Raw genomic sequence first — 21,976 nt, 5'->3', positions numbered from 1 at the left:
CTACGGTATGTGGGTCTTACCAGCACAGCTGACAATCATGATGCCCCTGCTCCAGATGTAGCTGAGCTTAAGAGGAGTTAAAAGAAGCTTGGTTAAAGTCACCTAAGAGGTGAGTCCTGACCTGGACCAGCTTGGCCAAAAAGCAACCTTCTTCACCACAGCTGTGAACGTCCTCAGCCCCTCGCCCCCAAATTTCCTAAACTGGCTCCTGTCCACAGAGTAGCAAGGCATAAGAACCTCCAGCTGTGAGGATCTCTGTTCTCCATCATCCTAACTCCTGGCCATGCTTGGGGCGGCTCACAAGAGCCAAAGACCAACGATATTCAAGACCCACATGCAAATTGCAACTAGTTTGGGGAAAATGTTGGGGTTATACACTACTTAGCAATAGCTGAGCCTCCTAACTATTGCTCTGCGACAGGCAGTCCTTACTCAGCTTTGCACTTAACTGGTATGGCTGGAAACCTGAGGAATGGGTTGCTAGCAATGGGAGAGACTCTGTCACTCAGGCTTGGAGGATGGGTCATTGGGGTTCTCTGGTTTTTCTGTTTGCTACAGTCCAGGTCAGGGGGCTCCAACCTTGGCAACTTTAAGCCTGATGGACTTCAACTCCCAGAATTCCCCAGCCAGCAAAGCTAGGTGACATCTTCAGTACCACGTGCTTAGAGAAGCAAGTTGTGTGGGTTAGTTGTGGAATATATAATTGCTAAATTATTCCTTCATTTACATAATTCAACAATGACATTTACAGACCACACAACTGTGCAGTTGCCGTGTACCTCTGCCATTACCCCAATACTACACCTGTACTCGACTGAGAATAAGTCTCATTGAAGAGTATGATTTATTTCGCGGTAGACATGCGGATAGAACTGGCATCAGCAAAACCAGAACCGCAGACACCTTTAAAATTGATGGCATGCTGAGTGGTGGCTCAGAGCCACCATTCAAGGTCTCCCAGCTAGAAACCAGGAAGCCCCGAGTTCCAGTCCTGCCTTGGGCTCAAAGCCAGCTAGGTCATTGTGTGTCAGCCCAGGAAGAAGACAAGGCACTTCCGAACCTGTCACTGAGAACAACGCAGCGACTTGTCTAGACAGTTCCCAGGAATCAAAGCCGTTGTGAAGGAGTGTGAGCAAGGCACACACAAATGAAACAAAACTTCTGAACCAGCGCCAGCTTTCTAATCACATTGCCTTCAATGGGCAGAAGCGGATGCCAACGTGGCTTAACCCGCAGGAGTAGAAGACAAGCTCCAACTTGAAACCCCTCCATGAAGAGTTACAAGGAGGCCTGATTCTACTCTTTTCGGGAAAGCTCCAATACAGGGATTCTTCTCCGAGTTACGTCCTTCTGTTAATCCGCCCGCGGGGCGAGGTCACCGCTGCCTGTTCTGTGGCTGGGGCAGCAATGCCACCCAACAGCCCACACTTAATCGGAGGTTGTGTCTGATGGACAATGGAAGTCTGTAACTCTCTCCTGTCCTTGTCGGTGTTTGACTCAACTCTGAGCAATGCTGTTTGGTGAGCATCATGGGGCCGTTTTTTTAAAAAAAGGCAGTAACTTGATAAGAGAAATCTTTGTTTTTCATGGCATTTTCCTGAGGACAAACCCTACTTTACTGGTTGGGCAGGTTGAGTTTCTGGCATCGGCATTTAATTTGGTTCAAACCCTGGAAGAGGCTGCCAGTCAGAGTGGGTAATGCTGACTTATACGGACCAATCCCCAAATGTGGGGGTGTGCACCTAGGCTGGATCTTAATTTCCCTTCTCCCCGTAATTCCTTCTAAGCGATTTGTTATTTCCTCTTCTGGGTTGCAAAGAAAGGCCAAGTTTCCCCCAGCCCCTCCCCGCCCCTCCCTCCCCCGCTCTTTCCTTCCAGCTATTCAGCTGACAATCACCTACCCAGCCGTTCAGGTTCATTATTTGGATTAATTATTCCTCCTTGGCTGGGCTAGGCCACCTCACAGCAGGCAGCCAGGGAAGCGGGGAAGATCAAGCGGATTTATCACTTAAACCAACAACTCCCCTCCCCACCTCAGAGGAGGCAGCTGGGAAGGTCAAGGCAGGAGAGAAAACAAGGAAGGACCCTTCATTCTGGCCCCCTCCATGGTCCTAGATATATTTGCGGCGGGGGGGGGGGGCTGGGGGAGGAGGAGGAAAGAATCAAAGCAAAGGCTAGAGAGGTCCTTTTCAACTTAAAACTCTTCGTTTTTCGAAGTTATAGCAGCACTGAAAAAAACGACTTATGTTTTTTTCCCCCACACTTACAACCATTGCGGCTTCCCCGTGGCCGTGTGATCAAAATTCGGATGCTTGGCAACTGACTCATACTTATGACGGTTGCAGAGTCCTGGGGTTATGGATTCACCCTTTTGCAACCTTCTGACAAAGTCCATGGGGGAAGCCAGGTTCACTTAACAACCATATTGCTAACTTAACAAGGGCAGAGAATCATACAAAGGTTGTAAAACGGGGCAAAACTCAGTTTACACACGTCTCGCTTAGCAACATAAACGTTGGGCTCAATCGTGGTCATAAGTCGAGGACCCCTTGTAAAGGGGCTTGACAAGGATGGAATTTCACAGGCTTCCCAAGCCAGATTTTCCAGCAATCCGGGAAGGAAAGGATGGGACCAGGGCGTCTCTGGGTTTGTGACCTTTGGCTTCCCAAAAGGGCACCAGACATGATTTGTGTTCCGTTGTGGTTCCGTCTGCCGGCCCACTCTAAGCCCACCTGATTTCATCCTCAGGCACCGCCGGAGAATCCACGCTTAGCCTGGCCTGTGCCTCTTCTAAAAGTATTTTTGCCTTAATTTACCTAAATGGATACTTTAAAAAGTAACCCAACAGGAAAGTGTAAGCATTTAAAGCACAAATACTTTGAACAGGGTTCTCTTTTTTTCTTTTTTCTTTTGTAATCTTAGGTGGAGAGATTATTTTACATGCTGTTTTTAAAAAAAGCTAAGATGGGAAAGAGCTTTAAAAGTGTGGGCACAAAAACGACACTTGCCTTGAATAGCTGAAACGGGAGTCAGAAGAAACAACATGAGCTAATCTCCTGGATGGCCAAATGCTTCATGTCCCAGAACTCGGATTATCTCAGGCGGATTTTAAGGGGCCCTAAAATGTCTTTTTTTAAGTGCAGAGACACCCGTTTTGAATATATCACACGGCTGGCCGGGAGGCCATAAAGTTACACAACTGGGGCTTTTGGACGTTGTGGGACATTGGAATGAGCTGGAAGGGAACCAAGAACCCGGCTGAACTAAAACCCCAACAATCTACGGAAGAGTTTGCGGCAACCTTTCCCTTGGATGGAAACTTGCTGGGGTTGTTTGCCCCAACCCTCCTCCAGCAGATCCCCATCAATCTTGCCTGCCAGCCCCGTGGAAGACAAATATTTGCTCAAGAGGCCTGTTTTCCCTTCCAGGAGGACGGTTGATTGAACAAGAGCTGGAAGACAAGAGCTGGCTGCACCCTGCGAGGGCTCCCCACTCGCCACTTTGCAAGCAAGGCGTCCCGGGGATACAACGGCCTGTAGGATCTGCCAGCCCATGGGAATGCACGCCGGCCTCGCCTGCTCTCCCGAAAGGGGCTTCTGAAAAGCCCGGTGGGGAAAACGCTCCAAGACTCAAGTGGAGGCGCCCTCAAAAGAGCAGAAAGATCCGTGGAGAAAAGGGGCAAGGAGGAAGAGTCTGGGTTTCTATCTCCTGAGGGGGTGGGGGGAAACAAACCTCTGCTATAATGAAGCAATGCTGCCTGAACGGGTGCCAAGCAATGTCTGTAATTCTATTTATGTCTGGAGCATTTGGGCAGCGATGATGATCTTCAGAAACCCTCAAGTTGTTGTTTTGGCAAAGTGGACCCTTGGGGTGAAGAGGGAGGGAAAGGGTTGAGAAGGGCCGTTCTCCAGATAAAGACAGCCAGGGGGGGGGGCTCTCTCTGCAGCCTGGACCACCCCTGAGACTTTCGGGGCCTCCACCAACCAGGTCTGCCTTTGCTCTTCAAATATTCCCCCTCCCGGCTTTCCTCTTCCCTTTTGCAGGGGGCTAAAAATGAGCCAGTCCAGAAGAGAGAAAACTTGGTGGAGAAGACCCCTCCCTCGATGGTTGCGAGGCTGAAATAAGGGAAGCCCCTCTGGGCTCCTGAAGTAAAAGGCGAATGGCCCCCTAACGATGAGCAGAGGATGAGGATGAGGATGAAGCAAAGGATCTTCTCCTTGCTTGCCGTTGGTCAAGCAGGTGTGGCCACTCCCATAGGGCCACGGTCAGCAAACGGCTCCAGCCCATAATACAAGCCTGCCTGGGCCGGGCAGAGCCCAGAGAATTCTGGCTTCCCAAACAGGAAGGCTTCGTTCCAACTCCCTCTGGAGACTGGGGGTGGCGTGGCCCTTTGCCAGAGCCCAGCCAGGGAGTGGCCACCGTGCCCGGCCGAGGGGATGTCGCCTGCAGACCCCTGGGGTGAGCAAGCGGAAGGAAACCGACTCCAAGGGGGAGATGAGGGAGGAAGGGAGGCGGGGGGGGGCTTGTTCTCTGCTCTGGCTGAGGAAGGGCAGAGGGGGAGTCCAGCGGCTTCTTCCTCCATCCGGGCGACTTGCCTGGGCTTTGTCCAAGATGCCTGGAGGGAAACAGATGTGCGCAGCTCCTTCTGGGGTGCACAGTCCTCCTTGGCTGGGTGGCTTGTTAGCCCGTCGAGACAGGCCGGACTAGAAGCACAACCAGGAGGGCTCACGGTATCCACAGCAAAGGAAATCACTGAATCCCCACCGTTTCCCAAAAAAAAACCCCACAACGTTAACCCAGAACATGCGCATTGGGCCAGCCCTCTTCTGAACCACAGGGCCAGAATGCAAACACGAGGAGCGGGGAAAGAGGGAAGGAAACGGGCTTCATTCGCAGAATTATTCCAGTGACGGGCAGGAAGGCATCCTGGTTTGTGCCCTGAAGGGAGCAACTGGGAGAATGCGGTTCCCCTACCTTGGATGGTGTCTTCCGTGGGGCCCAGGAACCACGGCAGGAGCAGGAGGTAGAGAAGGTAGACCAGCGAGAGGCCGTTGAATCGGAAGAGGCAGGCTGTGGGAAAATGCAAAAGAGGGAAATGCAATCAGCACACAGATCACAGGGGCCGCCCAGGATTTCTCGGGGATCTGGGCTTCCCTCCCTTAAGGGGGTCTTGGAAATAAACGGACAGGACCAGGTGGTCTCGGGAGGCAAACCGGAATCCTGGCTTAAAGAGGAAAGGTCCTCGAGGCAAGCGGTGAGGCCCAGCTACTTATCCTGGTGAGCTACTCACTTAGTGACCGTTTGAATTACGATGGACTTTTCACAAGTTCTAACAGCCACCCCCTGCGATCACATAATCACATTTTGGATGTTTGGCAACTGGCTCACATTTATAACTATTCGGAGCATCCCATGGTTGCAACATTGTGATACTTAGCATTTTTTGCTGGTTTCTGGTGTCTACAAAAAACCATCTATTTGGGAAAAATGAGTTCACTTAACAACTGCAGGGTTCACTTAATGACCACCGCAAACAAAAAGTTCATAAAATCGGACAGGGTCCCACGTTGACCTGCTTAATGATTGCTGTGACTTATGACCCAAATTCCGGGCTCAATTACAGTCGTAAGTCGAGGCGAGTGCAGCAAGAGAGAGGTTGCCTTCATCCTTCCGCTTTGGTTGCAGCCAGAGATTATTGGGGGGAGGGGGGGGAGAGTCTAAAGGTTGGAGGAAATGAGGAGGGGGACACCAAGCTCAAGAAAGGGAATATTCCACAGCTACCACAGGCTGCCAGGGGAAATCTGGGAGCTAAATTCCATCTGAAAATGGCCAAGTTTGGACAATGCTGCTTTGCGTGTTCCTTGTGGTCTGTTCTTTGAAAGCTGGAGCTTTGCGTCACCTTCCCGTGATGTCCTCTTCTCCATGTACCAGCGGCCAACCCCTCACCCCACATCTGGCGAACGAAAGAAGTGCAGCAGCTGAACGAAGCCCTGGCTTGAACCCCAAGGAACAAAAGAGAGAAGGAAACTTGCAGCAGAACCATTTCTTCCTTGGGGTTTTCCAGGTTCTCCTGCTTATGTTTTTCCATCTCTCCCCGCAGGCAGAAACCTTGCAGCGGGGGTGGGGTGGGGGGAAGGGGTGCCTAGCCAGCCAAACAAGCTGTCATTTCCCTGAGTTGCACAAAACAGCTGCAGCTCAGCTATCCAGAGAATCTGGAGGAGAACGGAGAGGATGCCTTGCTCTAAGGCTGGGGTGCCCAACCACGGCCACTTGAAGACCCTTGGACTTCAGCTCCCAGAACTATCCAGCCAGTAGGTTGAAGTTTGAAGTCCACAGGTCTTGAAAGCTGCCACGGTTGGACAACCTTGCTTTAAGGGTTAAAAGAACGGATCCTGGACTGGAAGCAACGGAGCAGGTCTGATTGAACATAGTGTCCTCCAGATCATTTGGACTCCAGTTTCCATAATCGCCAGCAGCAGAAGATGTGGGATGTTAGGTCTGATCTGGATGCCCACAAACAAGGCATCAAAGCAGCTTGTCCTTGGCTCCCGAGGTAGCAGTTCCAGGCGTTTGCAAAACGTGGCAGGGCTTTTTTGCAACTTCAGGAATAGCTCCCTGAGCTGCTCTGCTCCTCATCCTCTTCCCTCCTCATCCGGTTTTCCTCTGGTAACAGGCTCTCCTCCCCATAATAATCTATCGAGGGGAGGAATGACGTCCTCTCCTTAATCTCTGTGGCAAGAGAATCAATGCAAGGGGAACAAAAACAGCATCGCAGCTCAGCCAGGGATATTAATGCGCGGCGGTTCATGTTGCAGTGGCTACGCGGCTGTGAATTTCTGGCCCTCAACAGTAACCTTAATTTAGAAATCCACAGCAGAGGTGAAAGCGGAGAAGAGCCCAAGGCAGGATCGCTTTGCAAAGCAGGGCAGATGAAACCAACCTGCCAGCCATGGGGAAAAGGCACGTCCCGCTCGGCCATTGGCCTCATCTTCGGCTGGTCAAGACGCTGCGATCTGCTTCTCTTTCAGCAGGACCCCTATAATGCCCAACTCCACCTCCCCAGACCCCCAACCTTACAGAGCCCCCCTCCCCCAGTTCTCAGTTCCAAGGGGCTCCCTGCCATGATCAGCAAGTGGTGGGATCCGGCCTGGCCAATTTCCCCTACAGTAGCCCCCTGAAAGGAGAACCAGAAGCTGTAAGGGGAACTGGGCCGGGTCCCTGCTGACCGAGGCCGACTTTCCTGCTTTGGCGGAGGAGACCACTGCAGAATCCCACCCCCCACTGAAGACTGCACAAGACCCAGGCACCAAAGCACAAACGTTCATGGGCTCTGCTCCCTTGTCAAGAAGGGGGAGTGGTTTTTTTCTAAGGGGGGGGGGGGAGAAACCAAGCAGACTATCCAGGTTTGCCTAACCCAGAGGTCAGTTTGATGCTTAAAGCCAAGCCGAGAAAGGAGGTTGGAGGTGCTGAGCTGGGTTTCAAAAGTCTGTGTCTCAAGGGTGAGAAAGGACTTTTGCAAACTTCCAACAGGGAGTCTAAAAACAATCCGCTTCCAGACCAATCCTGCCAGCCTCCTGGCCTCCCCAAAACCTCCAGAACTTAGCCAAATTTAAGAGATAAGGCGGGGAGAGGAACAAACAGCTGGACATGCCTCCTTTCTTAGTCATTCTGCTTTCAAACAAGCCCTTCCCTGAATATTTGGTGAACGAAAATATCCCCAACCCACCTTGGATAATAAGAACATGTTCCCCAAATATGGGCTCTCATTCTTTTTACCATCAGATAGGAAAACTCTCTTTTGATGTTGTAATCTAACTTATCGGTGGTCACTACAAGGCACAGGTTTTGGTTTTTTCTCTCTTTCCACCTCCAAAGCAAAGCCCAGTATGATAACCCTGGTTTAATTCGATGTTTGCTGGCTGGGGAATTCTGGGAGTTGAAGTCCACACATCTTAACGTTGCCAAGTTTGAGAAACACTCGTTTAATTGCATGCACACTTTAAAGGTGAGCTATATAACGGTAGTCTAGGAGGTGAAGAGAGAAACACTGTTTGCTGTGGCTCACCATTAAAAGTTAGGCGCATCGTCCTGGCCTTTGGGATCAGCAACTGCTCTGTTCATACCAACACGGCACCCCAAACTAGCCAACCACATTTTACTCCACCTTGCGGGGCAAACCCCGTGCACCTGTGCCACACAATCCAGGCCATTTTAGGCAAGCAGACGGAGTGCAGGAAGGAAGGCGCAGCTCTCAGGAGTTGCACTTTTTCAGGTATCCAGATGCCTGCCTGCCTTTGTTTGGCCAAGGCTCTCTGCAAAGGTAAGTGCAGGATCTTTTCGATGAGAGGGAAGAAACAGGAAGGTGGCTGAGAAGCGCTTGGGGATTTGGGAAAAGTCATCAATCCTTTGCCGGCTGCAGAGCAAACAAAATGCTGCTTCACGGGTGAAAATGTGCCAAGGAAATGACTGGGCAGCAGGCTGAGAAGGGCAACAGGTAGAACTGGCAGCTGGCTTGCATTTCTTCACCCCTGCAAGCTCCAACTCCCCCACCCCCTGCAATGTTAGGTGCCTGGCAGGCCGGATCCATCTCAGCAATTGCAGCCTCAGCTCTAATTTCTGCACCCGCCACGGCCAAGCCGCCTCCCTGCTGGTCTTCCTCACTCGTCCTCTGTCCGTTGGGCACCAGGAAGTGCACCTTCCAATCAGCCATGCAGGCGGCTGCAGGAACGCCAGCACCATTTATCACATCTCCCCAGCCAGGGTTCCCCTTCCAAGAAGGTAATTATGCGCAGGCCGATAGAAGCCAGACGGAAAACAAAACAGGAGCGACCCATAGCAGATTCTGGGTGGGGGAGGCTCTCACCGCCTTCACTTATGCAAAGGGAAAGCTGCTCCCAAGCCAGGCCAGTGATAGCCCTTCCTGCCTGGGGAGGGCTTGGCCCCTTGCACTGCCAGCCTCCCCCAAAGGCCAGGGAATGGGGGTCTCTCCCTCTGCATTGCAGGGCCAGAATCTGCTCCAGAGCTAATGCCCACGTTACCCTCAGAAAAGTTTCAAAGGAAGCTGCACAACGAAATTCAGATATTCAGGATGAAGTCCTTCAGCAACCTGGGCAGAAGTTCCTAGGTTAGCCTACCAATCTTTGGGTCTCTTTCCGGGGTTCGGAGTCTGGAAAGAGCCACCGTGGCAGGTGTAGGGTGAATTCAACCACGCCCAACACCCACCCCCCCTGCTTTTCCCCCCAGCAACAGTGTCTGTCCCTGCTGTTGTGCAGAGAAGGGAAGGGGGCAACGCTCAGCACCTCCCACTCCGAACTCCAGCACACTCGGCAGGGCCCCAACCCCGATCACGGGCAACGCGGAGAAGTGCGAAGTGCGCTGCAGGGCCTCCGGGTCAGCCTTGCGCAAGGTTGGCGGCAGGACCTCAGCTGCCACCGCAAGACCCACGCTTCTGCTTTATTTTTAGGCAAAAACTGCAGTTTAATTTGGGGAGTGAAAACAATCTGCCCCGTCTTGGAGGAGGAAGTAGAACCAGGATGCAGCCTGGAGAAGGAGCAGCAGGAGGGCGGAGAAGCAGCAGGAGCAGCAGGAGGAGCAGGAAAAAAAAATCCCAGCTGGAATTTTTCTTGGACAGGGCAGCTCCATCTTTTCACAGTCAAGAAGGCCGTGCAGACACAGCCCAGGCTCCGCTGCCTCCCGAAAGACCACCTGCACGACGAATGGCGACAGCAGTCATTTGGGGAGGGGTCCTGCAGGCAAATCCCCCTCAGATGTCCAGGGGGGTCCAGCTCAGAGATGCAAGATACGTAAGGCAGAAGGGTGAGCAAACCTCCTCGTATCCGACTGATTGGAATAAGGAGTCAACATCAAAAAAAGGAAGAGTAGGAATCCTGCCCTCGGATTCATCCCAAGGGGTTGTGCCTGGTCACCTGGAGGCGGGTTTGAGTCACCGGAGATAAGCAAGCAAGTTACTTTTGCAACCCTGGCTGAGGCTCAAAGAAAATATTTGTTTTTTTCAATTGTCATCACTTAGGAGGAGTTTTCATTGCCTCCAATTTCATTCACAACAGATCAGCCCCTATGTGGAAACGCTGCATGTCCCGGCAGAGGCAGAAGCTGGAACACCAGGGAATTCGGCTGAAGTTCAAACTATTTACTAAGTCTGCATTACTATTACTATTCATCTTCTCATCCTTCCTTTCACCCACCTCCTCCAACTTATGACTGCATGAATTTAACTTGTTGCTTGTATCCTTATGATTTTTTTATTGACTGTTTACTAGTATAATTTGATTTGATTGCTTATTATTATGTTTCCTAGTATGATTTGATTGCTTATTTGTACCCTCTGATTACTATTAAGTGTTATACCTATGATTCTTGACAAATGTATTTTTTTTCTTTTTACGCACACTGAGCATTTGCACCAAAACAAATTCCTTGTATGTCCAATCACACTTGGCCAATAAAGAATTCTATTCTCTTGCATTCTGTTCTTTCCCCACACAGACAGACCCCAAGGAAGAGGATAGCCCCCAAATGGTGGGGCTCTAGTTACACGGCTCCACAAGTCGCCCTTGCCCAGCAGCTCAAAGGCCTGCAGGCCAGGACAGCCCAGGGTGCAAAGAGGATTTGGGGGAGGGCCACTTCAAACAAGCCAGTTCTGCAGACCATTCTCAAATCGAATTCCAGAAGTGCAATGCCCCTCCTCCTCCAGCCTCCTGGAAACCTCAGTTGGCTCACTGCCACATTGCCCGCCCCCATAATCTTCCCTTTGGGGGGGGGCACCTGCAAAGGCCAAGCCCCGTTTGCCCTTCCTTCGTTCCAAAAGGCGGTTTCTCCGCATTCTTCAGCTGCCTCTGGCCCCTCCCCGACCCAGCCGGTTGCAAGTTGTGTGGGGAGGGGGCTTTCCCTTTGTCCCATGTCAGAGAGGTGGACGGAGTCGTTAGCAAGACAAGGCCAGAAGAAAAAAAAGATCCCTCCAGCTGGCTGGAGAATTCTGGGAGTTGAAGTCCACAAGTCTTAAAGTGGCCAAGTTTGGGGACCCCTGGCTTATGACTACAGCTTCCATTGGGACCCTCCTTCCCAGGGAACTTTCGCCTCCAGGTGATGCCAGAAAACCAGAAAAGGAAGTCCTTAGATTCCTGTTTCTCAACTTCAGCAACTCGAAGATGGGTGAACTTCCACTCCCAGAATTCCAGGCTGGCCGGGGAAGTCTTGAAGTCCAACTCTTTGAGTTGCCAAAGTTGAGAAACAGGGCCTCAAACATTAACTCGTTTGTCATTTAATTCAATGACAAAGGAGAAGTTGATCACTCAGACACCCCCAGGAAGAGGTTTATCTTCAGAAGAAACTGCCCAAAATGTATAATCCAAGCTTGGGAGGCCTTGGAAGAACTGTTGGAATGTCTAGAGTTGTTTGAGGGTTGAAAGTAAGATCTGGAGCTGGCAAAGGCCCCCCAAACCACAGGGAAACCCAGGATGGTTCCCTGCTGGTTTTTCTTAGCTGACTTTCACTCCAGCCACTGACCTGCTTTTATTTTCCCTGACCTAATTTTTGCCACTGCTGAGCTCACCCAAGTGCTTTCTCAGAACATGTTTCAGACAGATGCGCCTTTTCCTTCTTTCCTCCCCCCCCCCCCACCCAAACAAGCGAAGGAGCCTTCCAAGTCTGAGGGTTGGCTTGGCAGTCCTGCCAACCACATCACTGGGCTGGCCCAGCCGTTCTGATGTACGCGCCCCGGCCCTCGCTTGGAGCTGTCATCCAAGAGGTTGGTGGAAAAGTGAGGCTGCCTGAAGAAGGCTCTTCGTGCCAGGGGGGGCAAAGGAGCACGCTTGGCTGTGAGGGAGGGGAGCCCGCTTCCTCGGGTCAGGCGACGGAGGTTGCAGGCCAAGCCACCTTATTCTAGTGGGCGCAACAGAGCGGCAGAGGTGGCAGAAGCTCACCTGCCAGGAGGAGGAGGAGGAGGGGGAGAAATGATGATTGCTTATGGTTACGTCTGAGAGCAACACTTGCCAAATTTCCTGGACAATTCACACGAAATGACAAGCAAACTTGCAACAGCAAACATTATTAATTACTACAAAGTCAGCATGATTCTCGGTTTCCTTGTAAAGATACATTTTAACTTGTTTGAATGCATTTTGTGCTTCCAAGTGGGGCATGTTCCAATGTTTCCAAGGCATTTGTCTTGTCAGAGAAAAAGGGAGGCACAAGGAGCCACCAAACAGGCCTCAGCCCCACTTTTCAAGGCATTCCCTCTTGCTCACCGTCTCCATTTCCACACTCTCGAGCCCAGACATCAAAATCACCTGGATTTCCTTGTCTGGGGCAACTGAAAATTGTTTCTGGGTACCAGATGAGAAACTTATTAGGGTGAAGAACGATGGCTGGGGAATTCTGGGAGTTGAGGTCCACATGTCTTAAGGTTGCTTGAACAGTTCCACAGACCGAATCTCTGACGGTGGGAGTGCAGATTAGAAGCCGAGACTGTAGATTACTCACCCATGCAGCCATGGGATCCCAGAGAGAGAAGGAACAGTCTCCTTCCTAAGGGGAAGCCTTCCCTGGTTTGGGATTTGGGGAGAAGTGGGTGCAACACGCCCTGGTCTTTTTTTGGGGGGGTGGGGAGAGAAAGAATTCCTTTCCCCCCTTGAAGCCGAAGAGTTCAGCTCCAGAGAAATCTAAGCCCCGGTGCCGATTTCCTTTTGGAAACTCTCGGATCTCCCAGGGACAGAAGCCTCCCCACACCCAACGGCCCGTATTCTGGGGAAAAAACAAAAGGAAGAGAAAGGACACCAAGAGTCGGAGCTCGGTCTGGGCTTCCGGCTTAATGGGAAAAAATACAAATGAGCGGAGGGACCATCCTGCCCACCCCATCCTGTTTTTATGGAAACTAATTCAATTCTGAAATGCAGGCCTCCGGTAAGGGCAGAGGCCTGGGAACGGCCAAGAGCAGGAAAATCCCCGGGCCCTGAAGGAACGCAGCCACTCGCAAATCTCTCCGTCTTTCCCGGGTGGTGGAGCAGATCTTCTGAACTCACAGCTCCCCACAGACCCTGTCTTCTACGGCCACTTTCAGACTCGTGGACTTCAACTCCCAGAATTCCCCAGCCAGCCGTTTCTGTTTCTTTTCCTCTTGTCCTCTCCAAAGAGGAGAGAGTGCAGAGGAAGGGATTACAAGAGAGTAAGCTTTGCTGGCTGAGGAACTCTGGGACTTACGTTTATATTCTTTACTTTTCTCCTCTAGCCACTCATACCACATGTCCCAAATCTTACAATATTCTGTTTCCTCCTTGTCTTTTAACTCCATCGTTGATTTGTCCATCTCTGCACACTGAAGTGCCTCTTCCTAAGTAACCCTGTAGCCTCTGGCCATAAGGCTGGCAGCCTCCCCCTCCCCAAAACCCTGCCTTGCTGAAATGCCCCGGGACTCCCCACACACACAGACAAACCGGAGCCAAGGCCAGGAAGTCTCCGGCTCTGCCGTTGCCCAGTTGGGTAGCCTTTTAGGGGGCCCAGATGTGGCTGAGGCGTGGCTGCCAGCCCTGCAATTTACCCAAGCGCCATGGGGCCCCCAGGCAGGGCGGGCTGATTCAGACTTCCCTAATGAAAGAAGCCTGCTCTCCAGGGAACTGAGTCAGGAGGCCTTGTGGTGGCTGCCGCCTAAATCGCTTGAGTCACCGGGCGGGGCACCCTCCCCTTCTGGACACCCTGGTCCTGCCCTCCCCTTCCAACCCATCCAGGCTGCTGCAGAAGGTGCTTGACAGAGGGGGAACTCCGCGCCCCCCCCAGCTTCTCTCTTCCCCTCCTGCCAGTCAGATGCAGAAATGCCAACACCCCCCCCCCACACACACACACAGATCAGGCCAGCCCGAGAGGAGGGGAAACCCGCCAGCCTTCTCTGCCACGAAGGAAGGAAGGGGCACAAAGAGGATGGCAACCCAGTTGTGGAAAGCTGGGGCAGGAGGTGGGGCTGGAGCTGTGGGGGGAGCGGCAGAGGGGAGAGGGGTGTGTGAGGGGGTATCACTCAGAGGTGGTATTCAGCCAGTTCTGGAGAACCAGTAGCGGGAATTTTGAGTAGTTGGGGGAACCGGCCAATCCCGCCTCTGACTGGCCCCGCCAACCCTGTCTCTTCTCTGCCTCCCATCGTGTCCCAGATGATCATTGGCTGGGTCTCCTTTGGCTGCCCTGCACAGGAGAAGGGAACTGGAAAGCAGGCTAGTGGGGTGGGAAGGGATGGGGGATTTTGTAGTAGCCTTCCCCCGCCACGCCCACCAAGCCACACCCACATAACTAGTATTTAAAAAAAATTGAATGCCACCCCTGGTATCATCCATCAGTAGAGTCTGGGGAACTATTGAAGGACTTTTCTCAAGGAAAACCTCTGGGAGAGTCCATAATGGCCCAGAAGTTCAGCTTTGTTAAAGCTCTATCACAGAGGACCCCAAACGTGGCAACTTTAAGACTTGTTGTTTCTTGTTGTTGTTTGTTGTTGTTGTTGTCATCATCATGGTTGTTGTGGTGGTTGTTGTGGTGGTTGTTGTGGTTGTTTAATTCTGGCAGTTAAAGTCCACAAGTCTTAAAGCTGCCCAGTTTGGGGTGGGGGGGGCTGCTCTATCGTGCCTCCTTCAGAAGATACATTACGGCAGCAGGACCAGCCTTTCCGGCTCTGCAGACCGACAGCGGTGGGGTGGGGGTGTGTGCATGGGAGTGGGGCTGGTTTCACATATATGGCCCAGTTCCCAGCCACAGCCTGGGGGGGGGGAGGATTTGAGGATCCTGCATTACAGGTAGTCTTTGACTTACGACTACAATTGAGCTCCAGATTCCTGTTACTAAGCAAGGCAGTTTTTAAAATAAGTTTTGTCCCATTTTATGACCTTCCTTGCCCCAGTTGTTAAGGGAATCACTGCACTGTTGTTAAGTGAATCCATCTTCCCCCATTGACTTTGCTTCTCAGAAGGTCCCAAAAGGGGAATCGCCTGGCCTCGGGATGCTGCAACCGCCTTAAGTACGAGTCAGTTGCCAAGCACCTGAATTTCGGTCCCGGGGCTCTGGGGATGCTGCAAAGGGTCACTTGCAAAATGGTCGTGTCCCTTTTTCCCATTCTGAATGGTCCCTAAATGAATGGCTGTCAGTTGAGGACAACCTGTTCTGTTTTCTGTGCCTCCCACCCAAATACCGAGACGGGATTCCTGCCAGTGGGGAGGGACTCAGGGTAAAGAAGCTGCACCCCCCACTCCAGAGAAACAAGGCTCTTGGCCAACCTCACCACGTAACTCAGGATCACAGCCAGGTAAGCCAACCCTCCTTTCAGCTGTAAGGTTGCCCTGAGAGGCTCTCCCACACACCTGCAAGTCACTCTTGGTCTCCTTAGCAGCCTGAGAAGCTCCTCAGGGGTCCCTCCTGGGCCTCTTGCCCCTCCCACTCTCCAGCTGCCCCCTCTCCTGCCTGGCCGCTCTAACCCCCCTAACCCGTCTCCCAAGGCCTTTCCCAGGTGCCATGGTGGGTTTTCCACCTGGGTGCAACCAGAGAGAATAGAATAGAATTCTTTAACGGCCAGGTGGGATTGGACACACAAGGAATTTGTCTTGGTGCAAAGTTGAGAATCATCAGGTATAACACGGAATAATAGTCATGGGGTACAATCAGCCATCAAATCCTACTAGAAAACAGTCCATATAGATCGTAAGGATACAAGCGACTAAGTTACAATCATGCAGTCACAAGCGGGAGGGGATGATGGGTGATAAGGAGTGATGAGAAGATTAATAGTGATAGTAATGCAGAGCTCAGTGCAACCAGGGAGGCATTGGGGAGATCGCCCAGAGCGATACGGCGGCAGAGGGATCCATCCAACGAAGGGACCTGGCCTGCCAAGCCTCCCTGCCCTTCCGTGGGGGCCTAACAGCCAGAGGGCAGCCGTTCAGATTCCCCTCCCCCTTCTTCCTCACGGCAGCCCAGCCAGGTAGGTGGGGGGAGGGGGGAACTGGCCCAAGATCTCAGCTTCAGAGAGTTGGGGGTGGGGAGTATTTGAACCCTTCCCAGCAGAAATTCACCGCTCTAACTGCTCCACCCCACAGCCAAGAATCCGCCATGGGTCTACCAGACTTCACAAGAAGCATCTTGGAAGTGAAATCAGCGTCCCTGAAGGCAGGGTTTCGTGGTGTGTGTGTGTGTGTGTGTGTGTGTGTGTGTGTGTACTGCCATCCAGACGCTCCTCAGCCTAGAGAGGAATCTGAAGAAGACACAAAGTAGCAGACACCAGGAGAGAAACAAAGAAGCGTCTCTTTGATCTCCCGGCCTTGACAGCCGGTTGGAGGAGCCAACATTTATTCAGCCTCCACACCTTCTGGAGCCAAGGCCCGGCTTTCATAAGCAATGCTGGGGGCTCCAATGGGATGAAACTACAGCTCCCAGAATCCCCAGCAGGCTGGCCCCAAAGATCAGAGAGACCCAAGCCGTGGAAGACTCCGGCCATTTTTAATCTCTTGAATTTTGGGGGGACCACTTCCTAGGTTGGAGGAAGCCACCCCAAAGAGTAAGGGGTTGCCTTCCCCAATGAAGCACTCTGGCTCCTCTTTGCCTGCTGCGGGATCCACGACCCTCCCCAGCCAAGACACACCCCTGCCCCCTGATAAAGGCCAGGGCCTTATGGGAGGAGAGAAGTCACCTAAACCAGCGGTCGCCAACTGGTGGGCCGTGAGAAAATTTTGGTGGGCCGCAGAGAAATCTCACCCCGAGCACCCCCCCCCCAAAAGCAATTAATCCAGGCTGTGCAGAAACACAAGGCTGCTCAGCCCACGTGGCCCACGGGAACCCTCCCCGCCCACTCACTCCTTACCCGGTAAATTTGCCTGCTAAGTTGCTATTTTTCCTTTTTCCGACCATCATCTGTTCTGCTGTGCTGGGAGATTTAGCTTAGCTAGGAAGCAGGAAATGGTTGGATTTCTTGCTTTCTAGCTAAGCAGAGCCAAACCTCCCTTAGGACTGAAGGTTTGCTTGCAAGCAAATTCAGTGCAGATTCACCGCAAGCAAATTTGAGACTGAGCTAGCCGATGGCAGATAGATAGATCACTCAATGATTCTGTGAGCAACTCAATCTGCCTGCTTTGTCTGATTTTGGATAAAAGTTGCTTTTTTATATAAAAAATTCAATATTTGCATACATGGTGTGTTGTGAGTTAATTTTGTGAGTTTGCTTGCTAGCAAATTTTGTGTGACAGACTGAGCTAGCCAATGGCAGATAGATAGATCTCTGTATGAATCTGTGATTCTGTGAGAACTCAATCTGCCTGCCTGCTTTGCCTGATTTTGGGTAAAAGTTGCTCTTTTTTATATAAAACATTCAATATTTATATAAATATTTATATATTTACATACAAGCCATGCCCAGCCAGTCACATGACCACCAAGCCACACCCACAAATTAGGCCATGCCCACACAACCGGTTAGTGGTCCCTGGGATTTAAAATTATGAGTTTGGTGGTCCCTGAGGTCCAAAAGGTTGGCGACCCCTGACCTAAACCACCTTCTGCTCTGCTCCAGCAAAAGAGGAAAAGAAAAAACTGCTGTTTTAGCAATAGCCTTTAGACTTGTATGCCGCTTGACAGTGCTTTCCAGCCCTCTCTAAGGGGTTTACAGTCGGCATTTTGTCCCCAACAATCTGGGTCCCCGTTTTACTGACCTCGGAAGGATGGAAGGCTGTGTCAACCTTGAGCCTGGTGAGATTCGAACTGATGACAGTGAACCGAATTAGCCTGCAATGCTGCATTCCCATCACTGTACCACCACGGCTCTTTATTTGCCCAATTGCGCATGTTCACCTTTAACACTGTGACCCCATCCACACCTACTCAGGAGTCCAATGGGAATTTCTCCATGGCCTCCCTCTTTTAGCATTCCTCGAGCCTGCACTACAACACCCATCACACTTTCCCCCATCTAGTCCTTATACTCCAGAGAATATTATTTTTCTCCTCCAAGATAAACCAACAAACAAACCCTCAGATCTTTATGCCGCAAGACCATCGATCAGCAAACTGCTAAAAAGCCAGACCAATTAGAAAAACCCCACATGTGGCAACTTAAGTCAACCGTCAGTCAGTGCCTGTGTAATTGCATGCAGCATTTATGATTAATCGTGTGCACGTTACCCAAACAGTTAAGAGAAGCACAGCTTCCTGGTTCAGTGTGGGAAGAGAGGGAAACCAGCTCCAGCTGTCTCCCTTCTTCCTGCCACGGGAGAGAGACTCTCAAAACAATTCCGTCAGCGGCGCAAGAAAGAAAGTGGCGGGAAGCGGCCCTTCCCCTGCTCTTCGCATTACTCTTTCTTTCCTTCAGCGTAACTGTTCCAGGCACAAACCTCTCTTGTGGGCAGGGCAAACTAGCCAAACATCCTGGAAAAGAGATGAAGGGTGCCAGATGGAGCAGCAACAAAGGGAAAAAACTTTTCACAACAAGTGCTCTCGCTGTCCCATATTTCTCCATTATTATTACCAACGTTACACACACACAAGACACACTGCAGGGGATCAAAGCTTGAGCACTGTAGCAAAAGTCCAAGAGCACTAAAGGTCCCTTGGAGCTGAGCTGCTTCCATTTTACGGCTGGGAGTTCCTGGTCGGAAAGCAGAGCCCAGGAGGAGCCTTCCAAGCCAGCTGGAATCCCAGCGGTGCCCTTTTATTTCTCTCTACAAGAAGAAGCCCCCACTCCTGCCCCCCCTCCCCCAGTGCAGCTCTGGATTAAAAGGGATGAGAGGAAGAGCCAAAAGGGGATCCAGGCAAGAACAGACAGCAGCAAAGTTGCCTCTTCAGTTGCGGGGAGGGGAGCCTGCATAGCAGGGCACTTCCTGTTTCTCCTCCAACTCTTACCCCTCACCCCGCAGGCTTGGCCACTTGAAGATGTGTGGACTTCAACTCCCAGAATTCCCTAGCCATCCAGAATTTCAGGAGTTGAAATCCACATACCTTCAAGTGGCCAAAGTTGAATAACACCGTCTTATACCTTTTTGAGGCACTGTAGCCCATCGTGAATTTTACGGAAATGTTTATACAAAGTCATCATGAGGTTCTGGGAAAGCATTGACCAAGAAAATGTCCAGCCCCCTCCCCACTTCACTGTAGCCCCACAACCTGGCCAGAGATGCCTTGGAGCATCTCTTCCATGCGAAGACTCCAGAGAAACCTGCCAAACCTGGAACAGCAACAGGATCCTGACCTAAACTAAGACTAAAGCCCGAAAGTGGCTGTGGGATGCTACACATCCAGGTGCCTAAAATTAAGCACTGTAAACACGGCAACATTGGAAAATCTCTCTGACATATCAAATTTGCACCACTCTTGCAGGCCAAAGGGCCTTCAAGGCAGCTGAGGCCAAACCTTGGAACTAAATATAGTTGAAAAGAGTTGAATGCATCCAGGCTGCAGAAAAGCCACCGGATTATGTAATGGAAGTAAACAGGTCTGCTGTTCCTACCGCGTGTCCTTGTCAGGAATGGTGGCCTAAAAAAGCTCCTTCTGGACAGAGCAACATTTGCAGGTATGGTTATTATGAAACTTTTCACATCCTGCAGGCTTGGTGAGTGACCGGTGGGGCAGGGAGGGAGGGAGGGAGAGACCCACAGGAACCTTCTTTTGCCAGTCAAGGAATTAGCCTTGGATTGCCAAGGCAAACTGCAAGGAAAGGCTCCCTGCTGGCCTGAGGCTCCCAATATATTGCAAGTTTCATTTCTCCACCAGGCCACGGGGCTCTGACCAAAAATGAAACTTCAGCAGGACTTTTTCCGAACTCCAAGCAGAAGTGGTGGCCAAGCTAAGAGGAGGAATCTGGCCCATCTCAGCCACTGACTAGCATCGAGGGCATCCATATGCTGGTTGCATGTCTGCTGACATGCCTCTGCATCACTCGCCCCCCCTCTCCAAACACACACACACACACACACACGCATTCACCATTCAATCTGTCTTGGCAGCTTGACCCACTCTCCACTTCTGTGGGCTCAAAAAGGAAGCCACTCTTGAGCACTGACTTCCTCTCCCCAACACACTCACACAGCCTGACAAGGCACAAAAGAACTGCCCCTTTTTTCTGCAACAGTATTCCTCAACCTCGTAACTTGAAGGGGTGTGGACTTCAATTCCCAGAATTCCCCAGCCAGCTATGTCCCTTCTTGAAACAGCTGTTGCTTTGTTGGCTTGATCCTTCTGGAATGCAAAGGCTGCTGCCAAGGGGCTCCCCTCAAAAGGGTTAGAAGGATGAGCTTTGCTACGAGTTTAAGCCTTTGATTACCAGACGAATATGCTTTTATCTCATCCGGCTGTAAGAAAAGGAGCGTATTTTGAATATAGACTGCTCTGCTTGCATGCAATACCACCTGTCACCACAATGCCTAACTGGGAGCCCTTCCTGGTAGTTTTTTTTTTTTTTTTGCAAGCTTCTACTACAGAGCCTATCCTTCCCACTCTGAGCAGACAAACCTGGGCTATTTGAACCTCTGATGTTGTAGTATCTGGCTTCACTGGGGGTGGGTGGGGTCATTTTGCTCAAAAGTTATCATTCCTGCCTTAAAGGCACAGTGCAGTGCAGCCGCACACTTTCAAAAACAGTTAAAATTCCCATGTGCAAACTACTATTTTCTCGGGTTGGGTGAAAGATAACCTTCTCTTCCAAAACGTCTGCAGAAGGACCCAATTTACGGGAACCGAGCAGGTTTCAAGTTGAAGAGCACTTTAAAAAGTGCTTATAGCCGAAAACGGGTTTCTTGGTGAGAAGCAAAGCACCATAATTTGCAAAGAAGTTGGGGTTGGTGGCGGGGAAGGAGAAGGAAGCATGTAGTCTCTATTGGAGGTGGTGACCCTTGGAGAGCTGTGTGCAACGAAATTTCATTTTAATGTATGCCGATAAGAGTACATTCAAAGTGACAATAAAGTCAGAGGTCTCCAAACGTGGCAACTTTAAGACTTGTGGACTTCAACTCCCAGAATTCCTCAGCCAGCATAGCTATGCTGACTGAGACATAGCTATGCTGACTGAGACATAGCTATGCTGACTGAAGAATTCTGGGAGTTGAAGTCCACAAGTCTTAAAGTTGCCAAGTTTGAGGACTCCTGTTCTAAGTGTTGGACAGCCTCCTTTTTCCAGTGTGTAAGCATGCAAGCATTTTCCAACAGGCAGGATTAAAAAAAACACCTTGCACAGCCAGAGTAAATGGAATGGCCACCTGGTCTGGGGAAAACCAGTAGCACACGCTGAAGAGACGCAATCCATTCCCCGTCAGAGAACCCCAAAGATGCTCCTGCTTCTCTTCCTTGAACAACCTGGATGGGCGCAGGCCCCACCCTCCTCCTGCTGCTGCTGTATAAACCGGCTGCTGGGCCTTCGTAACAGTCCAAGGATGGGCAGGGATGTATGCGTTGGTTCAATATTTGTGTAAAAGAGGTTGGCTGCCCAGGGATTTTCAAACACAGGACGCCTGATCTCTCTCTCTCTCTCTCTCTCTCTCTCTCTGTGTGTGTGTGTGTGTGTGTGTGGTGGGAATGGGGAGAAAAAGAGAGAAAAGGCGGGATCCCTTGGGATGGGAGGAGAAGCCAGGAAAATTAGGCAGACACAAGGAGGGGAGGGAAAGGGCTGTGGTAAACCCAAGCCGTCTAATGGGGCAGATTCCCCCCCCCCCCATCAGAATAATCCTCAAATGGAGTAAGAGGCAGACTAAGAAACTTGCATCACCTTGTTTCACAACAGATTGCAGCAAAAGAGGCTTTGGGGATCCTCAAGTTCACGTACCTGAGCATGTGTACCTGCATGTGCCTGTTTTAAGACAGATGTAAGGAAAAGGGATCCTCACACAAACAGCATAAACTCATGAGCCGTCTCCATGATACCATCTGGGCCCCCGTCTCCCCACTGACTCCTGGGCGGCCACCGTGAGGAAGACCAGAAGAGCCCGTGAAAAACTGGTTGCGCAGGCTACCCCGG

General features: G+C 51.2%; 1 protein-coding gene across 5 annotated transcripts in view; it reads right to left on the bottom strand.

Annotated features, from left to right (window-relative positions):
• Positions 1 to 21,976, bottom strand: part of PIEZO1 (piezo type mechanosensitive ion channel component 1 (Er blood group)) — a 61,136-nt gene that overhangs the window by 36,099 nt on the left and 3,061 nt on the right. For all 5 annotated transcript variants that reach the window (XM_087971373.1, XM_087971374.1, XM_087971371.1 and 2 more), the window contains exon 2: positions 4,975 to 5,070. Coding sequence is in view for 3 of the 5 variants with exons in the window: in XM_087971371.1 (XP_087827497.1) it covers positions 4,975 to 5,070 (96 nt within the window). In the remaining 2 variants the exon portion in view is untranslated. The remainder of the gene's footprint in view (positions 1 to 4,974; positions 5,071 to 21,976) is intronic.

The sequence above is a fragment of the Notechis scutatus genome, chromosome 9, assembly GCF_049901735.1.
Source record: "Notechis scutatus isolate UNSWTSFEM ecotype Mainland chromosome 9, rNotScu1.2, whole genome shotgun sequence".
Classification (NCBI taxonomy): Eukaryota; Metazoa; Chordata; class Lepidosauria; order Squamata; family Elapidae; genus Notechis; species Notechis scutatus.
This window is presented reverse-complemented; position numbering and strand designations above follow the sequence as displayed.